This window comes from Giraffa tippelskirchi, chromosome 1 (assembly GCF_054371585.1).
Source record: "Giraffa tippelskirchi isolate mGirTip1 chromosome 1, T2T-mGirTip1v1.2.pri, whole genome shotgun sequence".
Lineage (NCBI taxonomy): Eukaryota > Metazoa > Chordata > Mammalia > Artiodactyla > Giraffidae > Giraffa > Giraffa tippelskirchi.
The window spans coordinates 181,101,416-181,121,957 of NC_137275.1; the positions used below are offsets into that span (position 1 = coordinate 181,101,416).

Consider the following 20,542-nt stretch of genomic DNA (forward strand, 5'->3'; position numbering starts at 1 on the left):
GCACAGTGGCCTGTCTGAGGTCACACAGCTGGCAGAACTAAAACCAGAACCCAGGTCAGAGTGCTGGAGAATTGAGAACAGACCACCAAGCAGAGAGGAGAAGACAAAAGTGACAGGTGACATTCATCCTTTGCTGGAGCCAAAGTGAACGTTTTGCCAGAAGGCTATAAAGAGGCATTGCATTTGCTGGAATCTGCTCTCCCACTGGCGGCAGGTCCAATCTCAAGAACACGCAGCAACATGCTGCAAAGTTTGCACTGCATGTGGCATTTGGACGGCAAAGACGCGGCTATCTCCATCTGGTTGCGCCTGGACCCTGACTCTGACACAGGCAGCAAGGCCCTGCATCTCTGCTCTAAGCAGCCTCTCCCTCCACCATATGCCAGAGTCTTGATCCAGTGTGAAGACACTGAGCAGACTCTCCTTGGGATCTTCCATGCCTGCCAGAAGAGCTCCATTCTAAGCATGTAAGACGGAAAGTCCTGACAGGGAGGTCCATCTGAGGATCTGACACACAGAATAAATGCCAAACACAAAACTTTTGAGAAACACTTCAATGAATGAAGCTGCCAGCAAAGACTCTAAGAGAAAGGCCACTTCAAAATACCCAAAGTCTAAGAGGAAGTGGGATGAGGAGGTAGGACGATGTTCTGTGCTGTGGAAGGCAAGCAGCCTGGGGCTTTTGGTCAAGAGGGAGACAGCCACGCCGTCTGTTCTGAAATGAAAACCACACTGCTGGAAATGCCACTCGGAAAATAATCCCAGCACAGAGGGAAATCACAGCCACACCTCAGCTTAGGGTTTGGGTCAAATCAGAACAGGAGGTCAGTCTACATTTTGTGCAAACAGGAGATGGCCAGGGCCCCAGTGTGACATCTTGCAGGGTCATTTTTATTGATTTATTTTTCCTATTGGATCAATAATCACTCCCTATGTGCCAGTTGTTTACAAGGCTTTGGGGATATGTGGGGATAAAATTCATCTTCTTCTCTAAATATTTATGTCTTCTAATTTGGAGCATTATTTTCCTTTTTCAAATGGGCCATTTCTGGACCTTAGATGGTAACATGCAAGGTATTATGAATTTGAAGTGAAATATATTAAATAAATTTGCTCTGTTTTTTCAATTTTTCTCATGCTCCTCCTTACATTTTCATATGAAAGATTCCTTGTTATCCTTAACTGAGACATAGGATGCTTAACACAATCTTGTAAAGTTCACTAGTTAGTAACCTTGCCAGCCCAACAGTGGTTCATTCCATCCTCAGAAACCTACATAAACAAAAAACCATTGCTGACATCTGTGGAGAGTTCACTGTATGTTAGGCATTATGCAAAGTGTTTTTGCTCGTTTAATCTCTGCAACAACCCTATGAGACAGGTGTTATTATTATCCCCAAGTTACAGATGAGAAAACTGAGATTCAGAAAGTGTCAACAAGCCCACATTCAGTTACTAAGCTGCAGATCAGGGGTCCAAGCCCAAGCAGACTGACTTTTGAGCACTAAGTGCTAAACTTAAGAGACATCCCCAAAACAGCAGCCAGTAGCTTCTGCCTCCTCCCTTCTATTTTGAGAGATCAGGCGGTTCCCACTTTGCTCCTGAGCCTTCACAAGGAAACATCCCTGTGAGACTGTGTTTTCCAACCACTGCTCTCTCCTCACTCCTGGCCTCTTCTCAGTTCCTTCATCTCGTCTAAAACAGGGCACGAGAAGCTGAGCAGGACACCCTGGGTGGGGTCTCTCCAGCAGACGGCAGAGAGACCACTCGCCCTGGTGTAGGTGTGTAGCCAGATGGTCACCTCGGCTCCCTGGTGGCTGTGCTCACACTGGTTACTCACGGTAACCTTGAGGTCACCTGAGACTCCAAGGCTCTTTTGCTCTAAACGCACAGTACTCCTCAGCTGTGCCTCTACCACCTCAGACACAGGCAGCCCAATTTGTTCTAATATAACCTTATATTGTATGTTGGTCACACAGTTGTGTCCAACTCTTTGTGACCCCATGGACTGTAGCCCACCAGCTTCCTCTGTCCATGGGATTCCCCAGGCAAGAATACTGGAGTGGGTTGCCATTTCCTCCTCCAGGGGATCTTCCCGAACCAGGGATCGAACCCGGGTCTCCTGTGTTAGATTTAGTCTTCCTAGATTTAACCAAACATTCCAGCTTGGTAAGGTTCTTTGCACCCTGGATCTATCTTCCAACATGGTTCACAACTTCTAAAATTCCTATAAGCGTATTTTTATAATCACATCCAAGTTACTGAAAAAAGGTCAAAGAAAACAGAGGCCTGTGGCCCATCACTAGAGACGAGACCTAGAATAACCTCATTCTAAGAGGAGGAACTTATTGGGTTGACAATGACTCGTGTGACTAGGCTTTCACTCTGTTGACTTCTCTCTTGACCCTAAGGTGCAGGAGGGGGAGCTAGGGCATCAAAATAAAAAGACATAGTTCCCGTGTTAGAACTCTTACATGTGCTCAGGTTAGACTGTCATGTGGAGAAAAGAGGATCTGATTGGGAATCAGGTGAACGGGGATGGAGTCTTGGCTCTGCTCTTGTATAAGCCCCTCCACCTCTCTGGACCTCTAGTTCCTCATCTATGAAACAAGGGTAACAATAGTAGCTTCACTTGGTTACTGAAAAGCTTAAATGAGAAAAGGTTTAAAAATATACTTTGTCATCTTTCACACACCAGACAATGAAAAGGGTTTGGTGGTAAATTCTGAACAGTTGACGGTTTGTGCTAAGCCTGACACTCTGCACCCTGCTTACAGGGCAGGAAGGGGTTTGAGGCACCCCATCCCACCTTGGAACCCTGTGTCTCCCGCTGTGTGGTGCGCACAGCACTTCTCCATTAAACGTGGCTGGGTTGAGGAGACTTAGAACTAGCTGGCAGCACAAAGGCAATGGTTAGACAATGGGTTAGTGGGTTGGTAAACTGAGGTTCCTGTTTCTCCTCAACTGAACTGTTCTGAGCCCTGGGGTCTTAGCTCCCCAAAAAGAGCAGTGAGAATAACACTTCTGCTTCCAACACCCTGGACTCTGGTCCTATTGAAATGGATCGGGACCCTATGGTCCTTGCCCACTCTGTGTCCCCTGCCTGCCTTTTGTCTGTGGAAAACTTTGGTCAAAGAATAAGTTTAATCAGAGAAATGAGACCACGCAGAAACAAAGGAAAACAGTCAAAGAGACCATATAATAATAATGTAGTTATGAAGCATAGTCAAGGACCTTTAGTTTCTTCTCAAGGGCTATAGATAATACTCTGAGCCATACCCTGTGAGTTGTCTTATAGATACTGAAACCCCAGGTGGAGAAGTTAACTACATGATGACCAGACTGTACCCATGACATAAGCTGCCACAATTCTAAGAAATGGCCTCAAAGAAATGGAAACAAACAGACCTTGGAACTGAAGATTAATTGCACCCAATCAACCAAGATGACACAGGTCAGACCTCTGATGACCAATTTGATGATGACTGTCAGAGCTGACGATGCTGTTTCTGAATGTAGCCCCCTCCGTCTGTCTATAAAAGAGCTTCCCCACTGACTGTCAGTGGTGGGGAGCTGGCCTTTGGACAGACATCCACCCTCCTGCTGAGTTGCTGCCATCCGAAATAAAGCAAACTTTCCCTTCCATCAACCTGGTCTGTTTATTGGCTTTTGAGCGGCGAGCAGCCAGACCCCGCATCTTTCCATAACACTATGATGCTATTTAAGGTTCAAGCAGTAAGAATGAATCCCAGAAGAAGCTTCATGAACCTCCCCAAAGACACAAAGGACACAACCGAAGTGTTACTTACACAACAGAACACTTTTGCTGCCATATTCTGGTCAAACTGGCCGAGGATGATCCGCACGTCATTGCCCTGTGGACAGAAGACACGGATGTGGAGGTGAGCATGTGATTGGCACAGCCCAGGAGGCCACAGGCTGCAGGCCGAAGCGAATGGCTCGGAAGGGCCTCGCCTTCCCTGCTCTCCTCCAGCAAGAGCAGGCAAACGCTGGGGGACACTGACACAGCGTCTGCCTTCCATCCTCACTCTATGCTTAGGGAAACTGAGGCCAGACGAGAAAAAGGAACTTCCAAGGTGCCCAGGGGAGTTGGCAGCAGAAACAAGTTCCCAGGCAACACCCCACCCCTCAGTATGCTAGGCTTTTCCACCCTCCAGGAGTCCACAGAGCTTCCCAATTAAGGCATTTCAGAATCTCTTCGAGTTCTAGGCTTTGTTCAAATCTCAGCTCCACTAAGATGGCCTCAAGTGGCTCTTTTCCCCAACTTGGCCTCAATTTCCTCATCTGCAAGATGGGAATAATGGCAGTACTTACTTACAGTGCTTACTTAGAGGGCTAAATGAGATTATCCTTATAAACTGCTTTACATATTTCCTGACAGAGAGGAAACACCCAGCTAGAATAAGTTTTTTATAACCTTCTCCCAACCCATTCTTCTCCTTTTATTTCAAAGGAAAATCTATATTCAAATGTTCTATAAAGTTATTATCTTATTAGCTCAGTGGGGTTAATAGGTATATACTGTACCATAGGTCCTGTGCTGCGTGCTAAGTTGCTTCAGTCGTGCCCAACTCTTTGTGACCCCATTGACTGTAGCCCACCAGGTTCCTCTGTCCATGGGATTCTCCAGGCAAGAATACTGGAGTGGACTGCCATTTCATTCTCTAGGGGATCTTCTCGACCTAGGGATCGAACCTGCATTTCTTATGTCTCCTGCTTTGGCAAGTGGATTCTTTACTACTAGTGCCACCTGGGAAGCCCCACCATAGGTCCTATGATTCATTTATTCATTCAACAAAGATTTACTGAGTGTCTACCTGAAGTTCTCTCCTGGGTCAGGGTAAGGGGTTCTTGATTGCTTTCTAGGGGACGGGATCCAGGCTGGGCCCTACCCCATGGAGAACAGGCAGAAGGAGGATGTACAGGTAGGAGGATGTACAGGCAGCCTCCAGGAGACAGCCAGGCCTCAGCCCACACGCTTGCTCCCCATCGCAGTCCTGCCCTCTGCACCGAGACTCAGCCTGGCAGGTGATGCTACCTTCCTGACATTTATCCTGTCCTTCCCAGCAAGCTGCAAGGCTCTTTGATGCATAAAGAAGAGAAACATCCCTTTAAAGATCAGTTTTTAGCATCTTTCAAAATTGGAAAGTGCTGACTGGGAGGCCATTTTACTCATCATGTACTTTAGCAAAATAAAAAAGGCTTGGATTCTAAAATCATCCTTCGTTTGCAAGCAAGAATGGAAAGACGGAAAAAAAAAAAAAAAAAAAAAAGCAACCTTGCTCTGAAAGGACTTTAAAAGATCTTTAACAGAGCCCAGTGGAAGGAAGGCAAGCTTTTGTCATCACCACGTCTGCAATGCTATAAAAAGTTCTAAGCTGCTTCCGTTCTGTGGCCTTGCTCCTGGGACACTTCAGGGTCTTTCTGCTTATTTGTTAAATTTTTTATAGCATCTCTTGCTGCTAACACTATTCACCTATCCATATCCATATCCATCCAACAAACATTTATGGAGCATCTACTTTGTGCCAAGCTCTGTGTTGCTAAACATGGTACAGTAGAAACAGCTTATTGGATTTTGGAGTCAGAAAGACCTTGGCTCACATCCCAGCTCCAGCACCTACCAGGTGCATGACCCTGGGTCTTAATCTCCTGCAGCCTCGATTTTCTCATCTCTGAAACGGGCATAACACTCCTTACCTGACCTGGTGGTTGTAGGATTCATGATTAATGAACCCCCCTCTGCCCCCTGGTGCTGGCTTCCGTGATGCTCCCTCCTGCCTCCTGGTCATTCCTGCTCAGATTCTCAATCAGCCCCTCATCCTTCTGCCCACCCCTAATGCTGGTGTTCCATACAGTTCTGCCCTCATAACTCTCCCTGGGCAACCTCATTCATGACCCCAGCCACAACTCCCCTCTGAAAGCTGTGGACTCCCAAATCTCTCTCCTGAGCCCCCTTTTCTCGAGCTGTCCCTTGGATACCTCCATGTGGATTCTCCCAGGCACCTGAAGCTCAACGTGTCCCACGTGAACTCACCATCATTCCCCAAACGCCTCTTTCCTCCTCCTGCACTGCCTATCTCTAGAATGGTGTTGACAACCTCCCACTCCCTAAGATCAGAAACTTGGGAGCCACCTGAGGTTCTCTCCTCTCCTCATCCTAGCCATAACCAGGGCCTGTTGGTTCTGTCTGCTCACTAGCTCCTGAAACACTCTGGTCTCTCCAGCCCCATTGCTCTGGGTTGAGCCACTGTCACTCCCTACTTGGTGAACCACTACAGCCTCCCAGCTGGATCTCTCTGCCTTTAGTCCTGCCCCATCCATGCAGTCTCCACAGAGCAGACAAGGGAATCATTCCAAAATTCAAATCTGATTGTGTAAAATCTTTCCATGGCTTAGACCTTGACAGATCAAACTCTGAGCTCCTTAGAACATCTCAGATTCTTGACCAACTCACTCCTGCTCATTTCAATAATCACATTTCTTGCTACACCTCCACATACCAGAGAATGAACCACCTGAAGTTCTCTTAGATGGTCTGCCATACACTCATTCATTCACTCACTCACTCATTCATCCACTTTCTCACTCATCCTCTCTTTCTTTATACAAGTTCACCCATCCAGAATGCCATTCCCTCCCACCCCACTTGTTCTGCCTGGAGGGCTGCTGCTCTCCTTTCCTGCCTTAGCTCAGGAGCTCCTACTCAGAGAAACCATTCCTGTCCCACCAGGCTTGGGCCACTTTCTCCTCTGTTAAGTTCTCTCCTGGGACCCAAGGGATCACAGATCTACTTAACTCCTTCCTAGAAATGCAAAAGGCTTTCCCAAATCCAGCACAGCACCCCAAAACCAGCACTCTCACCTTGGTGCCCCTTGACCATTAGAGGGCCCTGGAGAAAGAGCCTATCCAGGGCTAGGTTGCACTTGATGCAGGAAGATATTCACACCCACTCTGATTCTAGATGGTGAGTAAAGGGGCGAGGTGCTGCAAAATCTAGGAGAAAAGAGGACAAGCCAGCGACTGGTGCAGGTGGAGCCTGGATCCAAGGGTTGGGAGAGGGCACTGGGAAATGTGACTGGAGTGATACTTGGGGGGTGCCTTGAGAAGCATAAAGAGTTGAAGGTGTTCTCAAAATGGGATATGTGTACTCCCAGGGCAGAGGAGTTTCCTGAGAGTACAAAAACTGCAGATACACCTGGTTCTTCTTTCTGGAGTAGCAGTTGGAAGATTCAGGGTGAAGGGAAAGATTTTGGATTGGGGGAATCTTAAAAGTTTTAACACACCCACACTATCACAAAAGTTCCAGAATCACACTTTTCAATGTTGCATAACGTGCATGGTTTCCTTAAAATCCCGAGAAAGGAAAGAGCTTTGTTGGCAGAGGACCCGCTTTTGGCCACGCCCACCCACCTCCCTGCCAGGGGTATAAAGGCATTCTTCTCTATAGGTGAAAGGGCTTAGGGGGCAGTTGAAGGATTCCCAGAGGGTAGGGGAGGAGAGCCATGATCATCTCTGAGGATGAGTGTGCAGAGCAGTGCTGTAACGTTAGAAACTCTGGAACGTGGCAGAGGGCAGGGTCTCAGAAGTCCCCGCCATGGACTCTTGCTTGGGTCTGTAGGGGGCTATCTGGAGTGAATGTGGATGTCCTGAGATCAGACAAATGACAGCTTCTTCTTAGAGGGCTAGATCTAAGGTCTTGGATGGTAGCGGAGGCCTATGTTTACACCCTCAACAGGCCACACTCACAGGCGAGTGCAAACATGGAAGGGAACAGCCATGGGGTGGGAGGCCCTGGAAGGTGTGGTCAGTCCAAACCTTGGGTGGATTTCCTTTCCTTTTTCCTGGCTCCTCTCATCTGTTGTCTAAAAAGAAGCCCTTTGTCTCTGGGGCCCTTAAAGGGAGCCAAAATCTCACAAAAAAATAACACTTAAGAAGCATGACTCAATTCAAAGCACTAGTGTATAACCCTCACAAACGACAGCTTCTGAACTCTTTCTAGCTATTGCCTTAGGAGGTCGGTGCTATTATTACGCCCAGTCTGGACAGTCTCATGTGCAAACTGAGCCCCAGAGCCTTAAGTGACTTTCCTAGGCACAGCACATGCTGGTGGTCCTATGGGACCCCTTCCTCGGGGCTGGAGCACCAACCCAGTTCCAGTGAGGGTGGGCTGCCACCAGCTCCCTCCCTTTCCTGGAGAACTTCCCTCAGCCAAGGGGAGCTTCCAGGCCCTGGAAGGTCATGTTGCACCTCACCCTGCATAGCAGCCAATGACTCACTCATACGGTAGGAAACTCCAGCCCCCTTGCTGAAAGGTGAGACCAGCTCTGTGGTGCAGATTGTGCTCCAGAGAGCCAGCAGGGCCAGGTTAAACCAGTCACCAGCCAGAAGGCATTCTGACCTAGCTCCCCTCTTGCCCTACCCCGCTTCTCTCCCCTTCTCCTGAGCACACTCTCAATAAATCTCTTTCACAAGGGTCTCAGACTCTGTTTCTAGGGAGTTCAACCTAAGACATCAGGTCACAGGGATAAGAAGTGGTGGCTTTGGCCTTGACCCAAGGTGAGTTTGGCCCCAGAGCCCAAGCATTTGACCACTCATCCCTATATATTCCCTCCCAAGCTGAGAAGGCCAACCCCCCAGGGCCTGGGCTGCTGGGGCTCAACACCCAGTCTGCTGCAATGACTCATGGAGAAAAGTACCTTGGATTTTGAAGTGGAAGGACTTGAGGGGCAAATGCAATCCTGAGACATTAAAATAGCTGATGTGCATTTAAAAGAGCCGGAAAGCAGAAAGCCACCCATCTTGCTTCCCTGTGACAGTAGTGTGGGGGTTCTGCTAGAAGGTCAAGGTTGACCCTGACACTGACCTGTGAGTTATCTGATGTCACCTGACACCTGTGCATCTGTCTAAGCCCATGTTTAATAGCTTCCTGGCTTTCTACAGCTTATTCTACCCACTAGGTAGCTGAAAAATCAAAAGATATCATCTTCGATGTTGTAGAAAGGAGTGCAGTGCAATAAGCACAAGATGGCTGAGCTATTAGAGGCCAGACATGATGTGGGCTGGGAGGTGGCCTGACCTGGGGCAGTGGGAACTGGTGAAAGGGTCAGAAGCCCAGGCCTGCTCCTGCTCCCTCATTTTGGTCATGAGACCTGGGGTAAGCCTGAGAGGGTTTGCCTAGATGCTTTCCAAAGTTCCCCCTGGCTCTGACAGACTGATTCCATACCCAGAATGAGTATTCTTTTTCATTTAGCTAAAATTAGTCTTCCTTAGACTATTTTTCCTTCTCCAGAAGTGTCCCTAAAAGCAGAGAATCAGGAGCCACATACTCTTAAGGACAGGAGTGAAGAGGGAACAGTCCCAGCAGCCCTGGTGAAGCATGGCACTTCTTTAAAGTTTATCATGGTATCTTGAAAATTCATGTATATTTAGCATTCTGATAACATATCTATGTTTATCTGAAGATAAAAATAATGATTTTCTTCCCATGTCTCTGAGAAAAGCTGGCCTGCTGGGAAGATGCACCACATTTATTCTGTAGCTTCAAGTCCCCTTGGGGTACTTGTATGAACCTCAAGTTCAGGCAGTCAGGCTGGGCTCCTGGCCCATGAGGTAGAGAGTAATTCTCACTAGGACTTTCCCATGGAGCAAAGTGGGGAGCAGTCCTCCTCAAGACCTGTTTTTGTGGCCTTCCTGTAACGGATTCCCAAAGATGTCCATGTTCAAATCCCTGAAAGCTGGGGACATGCTATGACACGGCAAGGGGGAGTTAACATTGCAGATGGAATTAAGGTTGCCAGTCATCTGATTTATAAAACAGGGAGATTTCCCTGGAGTCTGAATCCTGAATGAGGGGTTGGTGGCTGCTCCAATGAAAGCCAATAAAGCAACTGAAATTGATAGGGACAGTGTAAAGGGACAAAGTAGGCAATTAAACAGTTAATCCCACTAAAGGATCATAAATAAGGAAAAAAGTATGGGAGATCTTGTAAGTGACTGCTCCATCAAGAGAGCAGTCTTGCTTAGCAATGAATGCAACAGAAGCATGAGACGTGCCCCCAGACAATAAAACAGTGGTGGAATAAGACCCACATCCTGCCCAGTGAGGTAGGTAAGTTAATGACTTCTAGGACATGCTCCTCTGTGCACATTAAAAACAAAAATATAGGGAAAAGATGGCCTTAAACTGAAACCTGAGATGATTTACCATATTTTAGTATAGTTTACCACCTTCCTGCTCATTTGCATAGCTCCATGACAGTCCTAGTGCAGGGACAAGAAAACTCCCCTACCAAACATGGAGGGAGAGCTGATGCTGGAAGCCTGACATCTACTCAAGTACGAGGAAGAAGGTGGCCTTCACCTCCTCACTTTCCCTTTGATTATAAAACCGGAGCCCAGTAAGTTCTCGGTGCAGCACTTCCTTGCCTGCCCAGTTGTGTCTCTCACAGCACCCTATACTAAAAACTCTTCCCTTACCTGTCACTCTGCCTCTGACTGAATTCTTTCTGTACCAAGACAGAAGAACCTATGCTGTACTATGTCCTGGAATGCGTTCTGTGGCTTCAAAATGGACAGAGGGGTACATCTGGAGCCTGGTGTTCTCCCCGACACAGCCCTGTGCTCCAACGCGGGCACCATGGAAATATTCAGGGCCCTGTGAGGGGTGGCCTCCTAGCCCAGCCTGGTGACCATTTACATTAAACATTCCTGATCAAAACAGGCCCATTCAGAATTAGCTTTAAGGCCTGGGGTCTTCATCTCACAGAGATGGTTTTATTTCCTGACTTTCTTTTAGACAAACTTAGATATATATATCTGCTAAATCAGCCTGAGTAATCCCGTTATTTAATTCCTCTATGTTCTTGCTTATTTTTGAATGGCTGATCTGTCCAAGACCAAGAGAAAAATGTTGTGGCTCCCCATACTACTGTTTGTGTCGATTCTTCTTGGTATTTTAACAGACCATTCTTTATATATTTCAGTGAGATGTAATTTAGAGTAATAATGGTCCATGAGTACGCTATTCTCAGGGTGAATTGTGCCTTTATCTACAGAAAACCACTTAATCCTGGTCAATGCCTATACCTTGAATTCTCTGTATTCTAATGTGAACACTGGATCCTTGCTTCAGTTTGGTTTGCTTGATATACCTTTGCTTGACCTTTTACCTTTTACCTTTCTGTGTCTCTGTGTTGTAAATATAACTATAACTATAGCTAGTTCTTTAAAACACAACCTGAAAGTCTTTGCCTCTTCATAGGGAGTTTGACCTATGTGAATTTCTGGTCAGAATGACTATATTTGATTTTCAGTATTAGTTTATGTTTTCTGGTTTTCATGTTTGCTTTGTTTTTTGATACGTGGACTAGATTTTCTTTGCTTTTATCTTCTGAGTTTCAGGAGCTTCAGGTTCTGCTTATATTATAGTATTAACATATTTGCTATTAAGTTATTCAAAGCCTTTTAAACTTATATTTTTCTAATTATGAAAGTCATAAGCAAAATAGTCTCTTTTGAGCACCACTTCTAATTAAGATCAGGACTTTTTTTTACTCACATTTTTGCCTCTGTTAATGGAATTTGGGTTTTTATATCTCAGTTACTGTTATTACAGTATTTATTTGCATTATATGTATATTCATGTTTGCTTTCAAAACAAACTTCTCCATCTGCATGCACTTTTATAACAATTACTTAGCTCTCTCTACGGTTTCCATGATCCCTGCTCACCTGCTTCTGTCATGACCTCAGCTATAAAGTTAACTGTTGTTCAAGGCAGGCTGACATAGGACTTCAAGGGTTAACTTCAAGGGCACCTGGCTAGTAGTACATCATGTGAGCCTCACATGTGGGAAAATGTCTCCTAGCTGCTCCATCGTTTCTGGGATTGAACATCGCAGGGGAGTCGAGGTGGACTGATTTTGCACCTTTGTGGGCAATTTGTTTTTTTTTCTGGCCTAGGTACTCGTAGATTTTCCCTTTAATGTTTGTATTTCAAAACTTTTAACAAAACATGTCTGGGTATGACTCTCTTTTCACCAATTCTACTAGAATGTAGAAAGGCCAGCTAGTCTGCACATATAGTCTATGCATTTCCTTATGAAACTGTTGACTTTGTAGTTTCAAAATGGTTCAATATTGGCAATTTTGTATGGTACAGTCTAGGAGTTCTCTCTTAAACCCTCTTAAGTTTGTTGCTTATTTTTTTAAATACATTTCTTGAGAATAGTTTTAGATTTATGGAAAAATCACAAAGAAAGTGTAGAGAATTTCTATATGTCTCTCACCCAGTTTCCCCTATTATTAACATGTTACTTTAATATAGTACATTTGTTATAATTAATAAATCAATATCCATTCATAATTAACTAAAGCTCATACTTTATTCAGATACTCTAAGTTTTTTTTTTTTTCCTCTAGTGTCCTTTTTCTCCTCCTGGATACCATTCGGGATACCACATTATATATTGTTGTCATGTCTCTGTAGGCTCATTTTGGCTTAGGCATTCCTTAGTTTTGAAGACCTAAAAAGTTTTGAGGAGTACTGGTCAGGTATTTTGCAGGATGGCCTTCAACCAGAATTCACCTGATGTTTTTCTCATTGTTAGACTGGGTTTATAGGTTTGGGGGATCATATCAAAGGTATATACTATCAACAAGACTTATCATGTAAATGCTGACCTTGGTCACTTGGCCAAGGTAGCATTTGTCAGGTTCTTCCACTCTAAAGTTGCTCTTCTTTTCCCCCTTTTCATCCTGTGCTCTTTGGAAGGAAGACACTTAACAAGTGGGTACTTCTGCTCCATTTCCTTGGGCCTGAAATATCTACACAAATTATTTGGAATTCTTTGGCATAGAAAATTTGTATATTCTCTCCCATTTACCTACTCAGTCATGGGCATTTGTTTTATACTTTGAGTTATAATCCAATACTACTTTTATTTTATTGCTCAAATGTTTCAGTTCTGGTCACTGGGAGCTCTTTCAGTGGCTACTTCAGTTGGCTGGTGAACAATTCTGACACCACTCCCCTACCAAATCAGTGTGTGTTGTTGATGTGGTTTGAGCACGTCCTCAACTTTCTGGCACTACAGGACGCTCCAGGATCATTTTGTATGTTTTCTGTCCCAGTCCCAGGTCAGCCATTTCTCCAAGGATCCCCAGTTCCTTTCCATGGAGAATGGTATTAGAAGCCAAGATCTGGGTGGTAGCTGAACTTATTGATACTTGGATGCCTATTTTGTTTTAGATTTTGGTTCTGTTTCATTTGTCCCAGTTTTCTCTTAGCATCTCCCTTCTCCAGGGCCCATAACTTATCTTTCCTCCATTAGATTGATCTCTTTGACCATTTCCTCTGAATTTTGGGAAAGCATTTCAAGTTTGTCCTGCATATTATTGATTTTTATTTTTCATGGCATTAACTCTGCTCTCTACTACCTCCAAAGCAGATTTTAATTCTGCTAGTCACTATTTAGTTTTCTTCCTTGTCCACTGTACTTCCTTCTCTATTTTACCCCACCAGATATTTGATGCTTCTCTGAGCTCTCCAGAAGTTACTTTTCTCTGAATGTTTTATCCTTGTGTTCTGTTGGCTTTGTCTGTCCAGATTTGGTATTTGGATTATGCCCACTCAGCAAATTTGTCGAGCAAATTAGTTTGGTTCCAGGTGGTGGGGAATAAAACAGTGATCCAGACATACAGAAACTGCTGCTTCCTAGAGCTTTCATCCTAGTGAGAAGAGACAGATGACAAAACAGCTGGGAAAAATGAACAGGAGGTCAGATATTGTTATGGGCTGATCTGCATCTCCCAAAGATATGTTGAAGTCTTAACCCCTGATACCTCAGAATATGACCTCGTTTGAAAATAGCATCATTGTATCAATAGATGAAATCAGTTAAGGTAAGGTCATACTGGAGCAGGGCAGGCTCTTAATCCTCCAAGACTAGCTTCCTAAGAAGAAAATGATGTGAAGGGAAAGAGGGGAAATGTCAGTTGAGGCAAAGGAGTTACATAGCTGCAAGTCAAGGAATGCCAAGGATTGCCAGTTGACACTAGAAGCTTGGAGAAAGGTACGGAAGAGTCCTCGAGCCTGCTATAGAGCATGGGCTTGCCAACATCTTGACCCTGGCCTTCTGTCCTTGAGATGTGAGAGAATAAACTTCTGTTGTTTTAAGCCACTTAGTTTATGGTGCTTTGTTTATGGCAGCCCCAGGAAACTGATACAGATACCTATCAGTGAAATGGAGGAAATTAACAGAAAGGGGGAGAAGGAGTGTGAGGGGCCGGGATTTAAATTTTAAATAAAGCCTCTGGGAAAGGAGGACAACTGAGAAAAGACTAGAGGAAGGTTCGAGAAGTAGCTACGCAGGTGGTGAGGGAAGAGCACTCCATGTTGAGGGGAGCCTTTGCCAAGAGACTGAGCGTGCTGTCCTTGGCTCTCCTCTCCCGGGCTTATGTGATGCTGGAATCCTCTCTCAGAACCGCAGCTGTGCGGGGTGGTGGGGGAGCTGGACCATGGTGTTGCCCAGATCCAAGTTTGAATTCCAATGCACCACTTGCCAGCTGGGTGACTAGGGGTGAGGTCCTTAACCTTGTTGAGCCTCAAGTTCCCCATTTGTGAAATGAGGATACAAAAATTCCCTCTGTCCCAGGGCTCTGAGGAGGGCTGAATGGGCAGGTGAAGCCAAGAGCTCTAGCCCTTGCTCAGGGCACTGGAAAGGCCGGCTGCTATTTCCATCAGCATTCAGATCACTCCTGCTTCTGGTGGCACTGGCTGGCTGATTAGCAGCGCACCAAGGTCTATCCCCAGTTTCTTGTAGACTGTCAGCTAGTGCGTCTGCTCCACACACAAAGGCTCTTTAAATTTTAAAGCCCATAGAATTCCACTGGGCCTCTCAGGTGCAGGAAGCTATTTCCAGTGCCCACTGTGGGGAGACACTGCGTGTGGCAGGAGAATGTCAGCGCAGCACCAGGGTCCCGATCACCCCAGGTGGTCCCTGCAGAGCAGGCACTCCTCCCCTCTGGATGCTCTGGGCCCCACACAACCCAAGTCCATCCTCAGACCACACGGCCTGTGGGGAAAGAGCTGGGCACACACCTGGGCTGCAAGCAGGCCCTTCTTACTACCCTTTCCTCATCGGCAGAGGCTTCCGGGGCTGAAATATCACGTGCCCATGTGGTATCTGCTCCTGAGCAGGCGACAAACAACTGGTGCTCTGCTCCCTCTCCCCATCTCTGTGTCTCAGACTCCCCATGTGTGAACTGAGGGCTTCATAAGCTCTAAACTGCCACCTGCTCTGATTAGTATAATCTGGAATCAGGCCAAGAGAGAAGGGACATGTCAGCAATCGGCATCTGAGGCCCCAGGCTACTTTCAATGTGGGCATGGGGAATGGAAGAGTAGGGTGACAGCTGTAACTATGTCTGTACCTATGTACAACCCCCAGCAGCTCCCCATCGCCTGGCATAAAAGACCAAACTTCTTAGCTCAACATTCAAGGCTCGTGGAAACTGGTTCCAAATTCTATTTCCAACCTTGGCATCTTTTCCGTGTCCCCATCCTGATACTCCAGCTTCCTGGAATTCCTGCTGATCCCAAGTACACGGTGAGCATGGCCACCCTGTCCTCTGATTTTTACTCTGAGGGTCTCCACCCTGTCCATCCTCCATGGCTGTCCCTTCTCTGCAGCCGTGTCTGAATCCTCTCCTGGGTGGGATGAGTCACTTTCTCCCTTTGTTCCCCGGCCCCTCTGTTCCTGGTTTCCCTGGGATGTATCTGCCTTCAGACACCTGAGGACATAGGCAAGCCTGATGATGGCTGTGAATCCAGGAGAGGGTCTGGCACAAACATGGTGTTTGAGAGAGTTTGGGAAATGAATGTACAGATGACAGCTGGGGACTACTTACAACTGCAAACATCTAGTTGACCCTTCTGTTCCTGGAGTGAGCGTCACTGGAGGGGGTCAGGAGCCTAAGCTTTCAGTCCCAACCATATTACTTCCTTGCTGTGGCTTTGGGCAAGAGAGGTTCTCACTATGAGCCTCTTCACAACAGGAAGGAAGTTCCCTGAAGGCAGGAGCCAGGTCTGAGTCATTAATGTTCCCCACTAGCCTGTCCTTGAGTGGGTGCCAGTGATGTCTGTCGTGCCCTGCTTGCCTCTCAGGCTGTGCTGAAAGATACGAAATCACCCAGCAATTCCACATGGCCATGCACCTGGCAAGCAGACCTCTGGCCAGTGCTGGACAACAAGCAAGGGACAGCCAGCTCCTGGGAGCTTTTCCTCAATCTCAAATGCCAAGGACAAAATGAAACAGCCTGAATTCAAGACTCTTTCAAAGTCAGGGATTTTGGAGAACCCCAGGAGCATGCCATCAGTCTGGCCTCCAGGCCCTGGCCAGCTGCACCTACCTTAAGCTTTTTGACACTGGTGCAGGGATCATTAGAGAAGCTCTCGGTGTCCGAAATCTCGATGTCCTCACCATACAGAACCCCGGTCAGGTCATTTCTCACCTGCCAGCAAAGAAAGAGCAGAGGGTGGGTGTGCTGGCAGTCACAGGAAGGGCCACTTCACAGGGGTCTGGGAAGCGGCTCAAATGGGTGAGGTGATTTTCTCCACCGATATGAAAAAGGAGTGGGTTTTATCTTCATTAAAAACTAGATTGCCCCCTGAGACCTTGGAGATTCCCCTCCCCTGAGGACACACAAGCAGAAGGAGGTCAGACAGGGAAGGGACTTACTTAAGTTGCCCAGGAATTTCCTGGAAGAATTAAGACAAGCATCCAAGTCACTGGAGTTTCATGCTGGTGTTTCATATCATCTCCAAATCAGATTAGGCAAATACATCACACTGTCTCCAAATTAGACTATTTAAATACTTCTCTACTTATATTTTTCATTATTTATTTGCAATATTACTTCATTTCTAGGGTGAGGAAATAGCTGAGATATTCAGATAGACAAAGCAAAAACAGAGGAGAGGGTGAGGGGGTGCGGAACCAGCCTGTGATGTTAAACATAACGATGTATCTGCAGATACACAGAATGACTAACATCTATGTGCTTAAAGCAGAGAGCTGTAAACTCCAGTGTTCATACGAACTAGCCAGTGTGTGAAGCAGTCTGTATGGAAGGATACTAGGGAGTGGTGGGGCCTGGTGACAGTGTGGCAAACTAATGCTTCACCTAAAGACAGCACTTGCTGCTCAACTCCAAACATGCTACGCCAGAATGTTGGTCCAGAATCACCAGACCTTCTGATTTGGAAGGAAGAAATAAGAAATCTATATTTTTATTTATTTTTTGGCCATACTGCACAGCATGCAGGATCTTAGTTCCCCAACAAAGGATTGAACCCATGCCCCCTGCAATGGGAGCATGGAGTCTTAACCATTGGACTACAGAGAAGTTCCTAGATTTTTAAAATAAAGTAGGATCCCTCACATCTTAAAGGGCTTCCCAGGAGGTGCTAGTGGTAATGGGAAGATCCCCTAGAGATGGAAATACAAGCCACTCCAGTATTCTTGCCTGGAAAATCCCATGGACAGAGGAGCCTGGCGGGTTACAGTCACACAGAGCATCTCAGCACTGAGCATCTCAGCATGAGCACATTTTAAAATGTTGGCACTATTTTCAAATTTAAAAAAAAATAAAGTTAGGATCAAAACAAATAAATCTGAAATCAGTATGCGGCCCATGTCTATGACTGTACACCCTGGGACAGAAAGCCATGGAAACTAGACTGTGTTTTAGTAGAAATAACCAGGTGGGAGTTTGGGGACCCAGGTTCCAGGTCTTGCTCTGTCACTGACTTGCTTGTGACCTCAGCCTCTCTGAGGGACCCTTTCCCTCTTAGCATTTCAGTCTCTTCCTCTTTAACTGAAGATGAGCTTTGAAAGCACTTCTTGTCCATACCTATTAAGATAGCTATTATCAAAAACCAAAACCCTGCACGTGTTGATGAGGATGTGGATAAACTGGAACCTTGTTCACTCTAAACATTTCCCATCGTATGGTAATATGATTCAGCAATTCTACTTCTGGGTATATACCCAAAAGAAGTGGAAACAGGCACTCAAAGAGGTATTTGGACACTCATGTGCATAGCAGCCTTATGCCAAAAGGTGGAAGCAACCATCTTTTGGAAGCAATGTCCATCAACAGATGAGCGGATAAACAAACCATGGTTTATACATACAATGGAATACTATTCAGCCTAAAAAGGAATGAAATTTTGACACATGATACAATATGAATGAAGACATTATGCTAAGTTAAATAAGCCAGATGCAAAAGGACAAATGTATGATTCCACTTAGGTGAGGTACTTAGAGTAGTCAAGTGCATAGAAACAGAAAGAATAGTGGTTTCTAGAGTTGGGGGATGGGGCAATGGAGTTGTGGGTACAGAGTTTCTGTCTCGGATAATGAAAAGTTCTGGGGATAACTGGTGGTGCTTCTTGCACGACAATTTGAAGGTACTTACCGTCCCTGCACTGTAAATTTTACAGTGGTTAAAATGGTAAATTTGATGTTACGTACATTTTACCATGATAAAAAAGTATTTCTCGTTTCAACAATTGATAGATCCTCTCAATGTATGTATCAAAATGTTTTGAATAATTTGGCCCTGAATGTTGCAGGATGGTCACTGGGAAGCCCCCACTACAGAAGGGGAACAAAAAGGGTTGTGGTGGGAACAGCCATATTTCATTTTTTTAAAAGAAATATGATGCCAATGGAGGAAAACGCGAACACATTAACTCTGGGTAGCAAGACCATAGGTGTTTAGTGTTCTGCACTCTGCTGAATGCTTGAAATACTTCGTGATACATATGTTTGTAAGAAGAATGCAACTGTCTCAATCAGGGTGAACCTTGTCCATCTTTAGTTTTTACCTCTATTTTGATGGAAGATTGGGAACTGCTGCTGCTGCTAAGTCGCGTCAGTCGTGTCCGACTCTGTGCGACCCCATAGACGGCAGCTCACCAGGCTCCCCCGTCCTTGGAATTCTCCAGACAAGAGTACTGGAGTGGGTTGCCATTTCCTTCTCCAGGGCATGAAAGTGAAAAGTGAAAGTGGAGTCGCTCAGTCGTGTCCGACTCAGTGACCCCATGGACTGCAGCCCGCCAGGCTCCTCCGTCCATGGGATTTTCCAGGCAAGAGTACTGGAGTGGGGTGCCATTAGTTGACTTTGCCATTATGGTTTGTTTCTGCTGTGTCAAATCCTTTTTGGATGCAGGTAGGGTTCCATTATTAGGTTTATGTGTCATGGGGGTGCTGTGGACCAACAATTATTGATATGCAATATTATAATGCAAACTCGGCCCTGCCAGAAGGCAAAGCAGCCAATGCACATACTACTAAGGCATGCACAGTTGAGAGCCAGTTGAGCCCTGGCTCTCCATGTCCTCGCCACCCAAACTGAAGGAAACTTCTCAAGCTCTTTTGAATCTCAGTCTTTTCACCTATCAAATGGGAGTTATATAGCATGAAAATTACAGGGCCCAGCAAAAACACTGAGGATGGGAAATGGCTTTGTAAATTCTAACGTTCTCTATGCTGCCTAAAAGCTGGAATGATCATTTCCAGGTATAAGACCCAGCATCAAGGCTGTCAGTGGCTTGGAGTATCTATCTGTAAATAAGTGTGGGCATGAGAGCTGTATATAATTATGGCAGAAAAAAATATTTTATAGGCGCTCAGAACTCGAAACAAACCAACCCCAAACACCCTAGAGGTCATCTCATTTTGCCCCTAATTTCACAAATGAGGAAGCTGAGGTGTGACTCTCAGGCCAGTGCTCTCTGAATGGTCCCAAGCTGGCTCTTTTGGATCCTGCCAGATGTGGACAGCTCCTGAGGCTTATGAGCCAGAACAGGTCAGAACAGACGGTTGGTGCCATTAGCCACTCACTGACCATAATTTCAGCACCAAGAAGTCTGTTCAGCTGGAGTATTTACTCTAATGGACATTTTTAGGGAAAACAAATGCAAAAAACTAGTAATAAATGGTACTTTAAAATAACCAAAGCATGGTAAAGAAATAATGCAATTGATCTACCTCACAAGGAAATAAATTCATACTCTCACATGTAGATGGAAGGATCATACAGTGCACTGGTCAAAGATTACTAAGTTAGAAAAAACACCTTTCTTTTTTTTTTTTTCCCATTCTGGTACTGCAAGTATCTCTTGTTTTACGGGGTCAATGTCTTTTATCAGCTTGCTATAAGCTGCATTTCGGCAAAGTGAATCCTATTTTTTATTCACCTCCACTATAAAAGCAGAAATATGTTCTTCCTGGAAAGGAATAACACTTAATTCTCCAGAAAATAAAAGACATTCACACATACACACATGTTCAAGTACAACTGGGCCCTCATCTGCATATGGGGCCTCGGGAGACAGCCGTCAGGAGTCTGATTTGCTAAAGGCCCTGGCCATCCTGGGAGGAAGGGAGAGAGATGGGTGCTGATGCGCTGGGAGGGGATGGAGAGGAAGGCTGCCCATCACCTGGAA

At 45.7% G+C, this 20,542-nt stretch overlaps 1 protein-coding gene across 1 annotated transcript in view; it reads right to left on the minus strand.

Moving 5' to 3' along the window:
- GABBR2 (gamma-aminobutyric acid type B receptor subunit 2) overlaps window positions 1-20,542 on the minus strand; it is a 367,555-nt gene that overhangs the window by 158,275 nt on the left and 188,738 nt on the right. Inside the window, exons 4-5 of the mRNA XM_081511648.1 lie at window positions 16,435-16,536; window positions 3,810-3,875 (exon numbers count right to left, since the gene is read on the minus strand). Coding sequence (XP_081367774.1) covers window positions 3,810-3,875; window positions 16,435-16,536 — 168 coding nt within the window. The remainder of the gene's footprint in view (window positions 1-3,809; window positions 3,876-16,434; window positions 16,537-20,542) is intronic.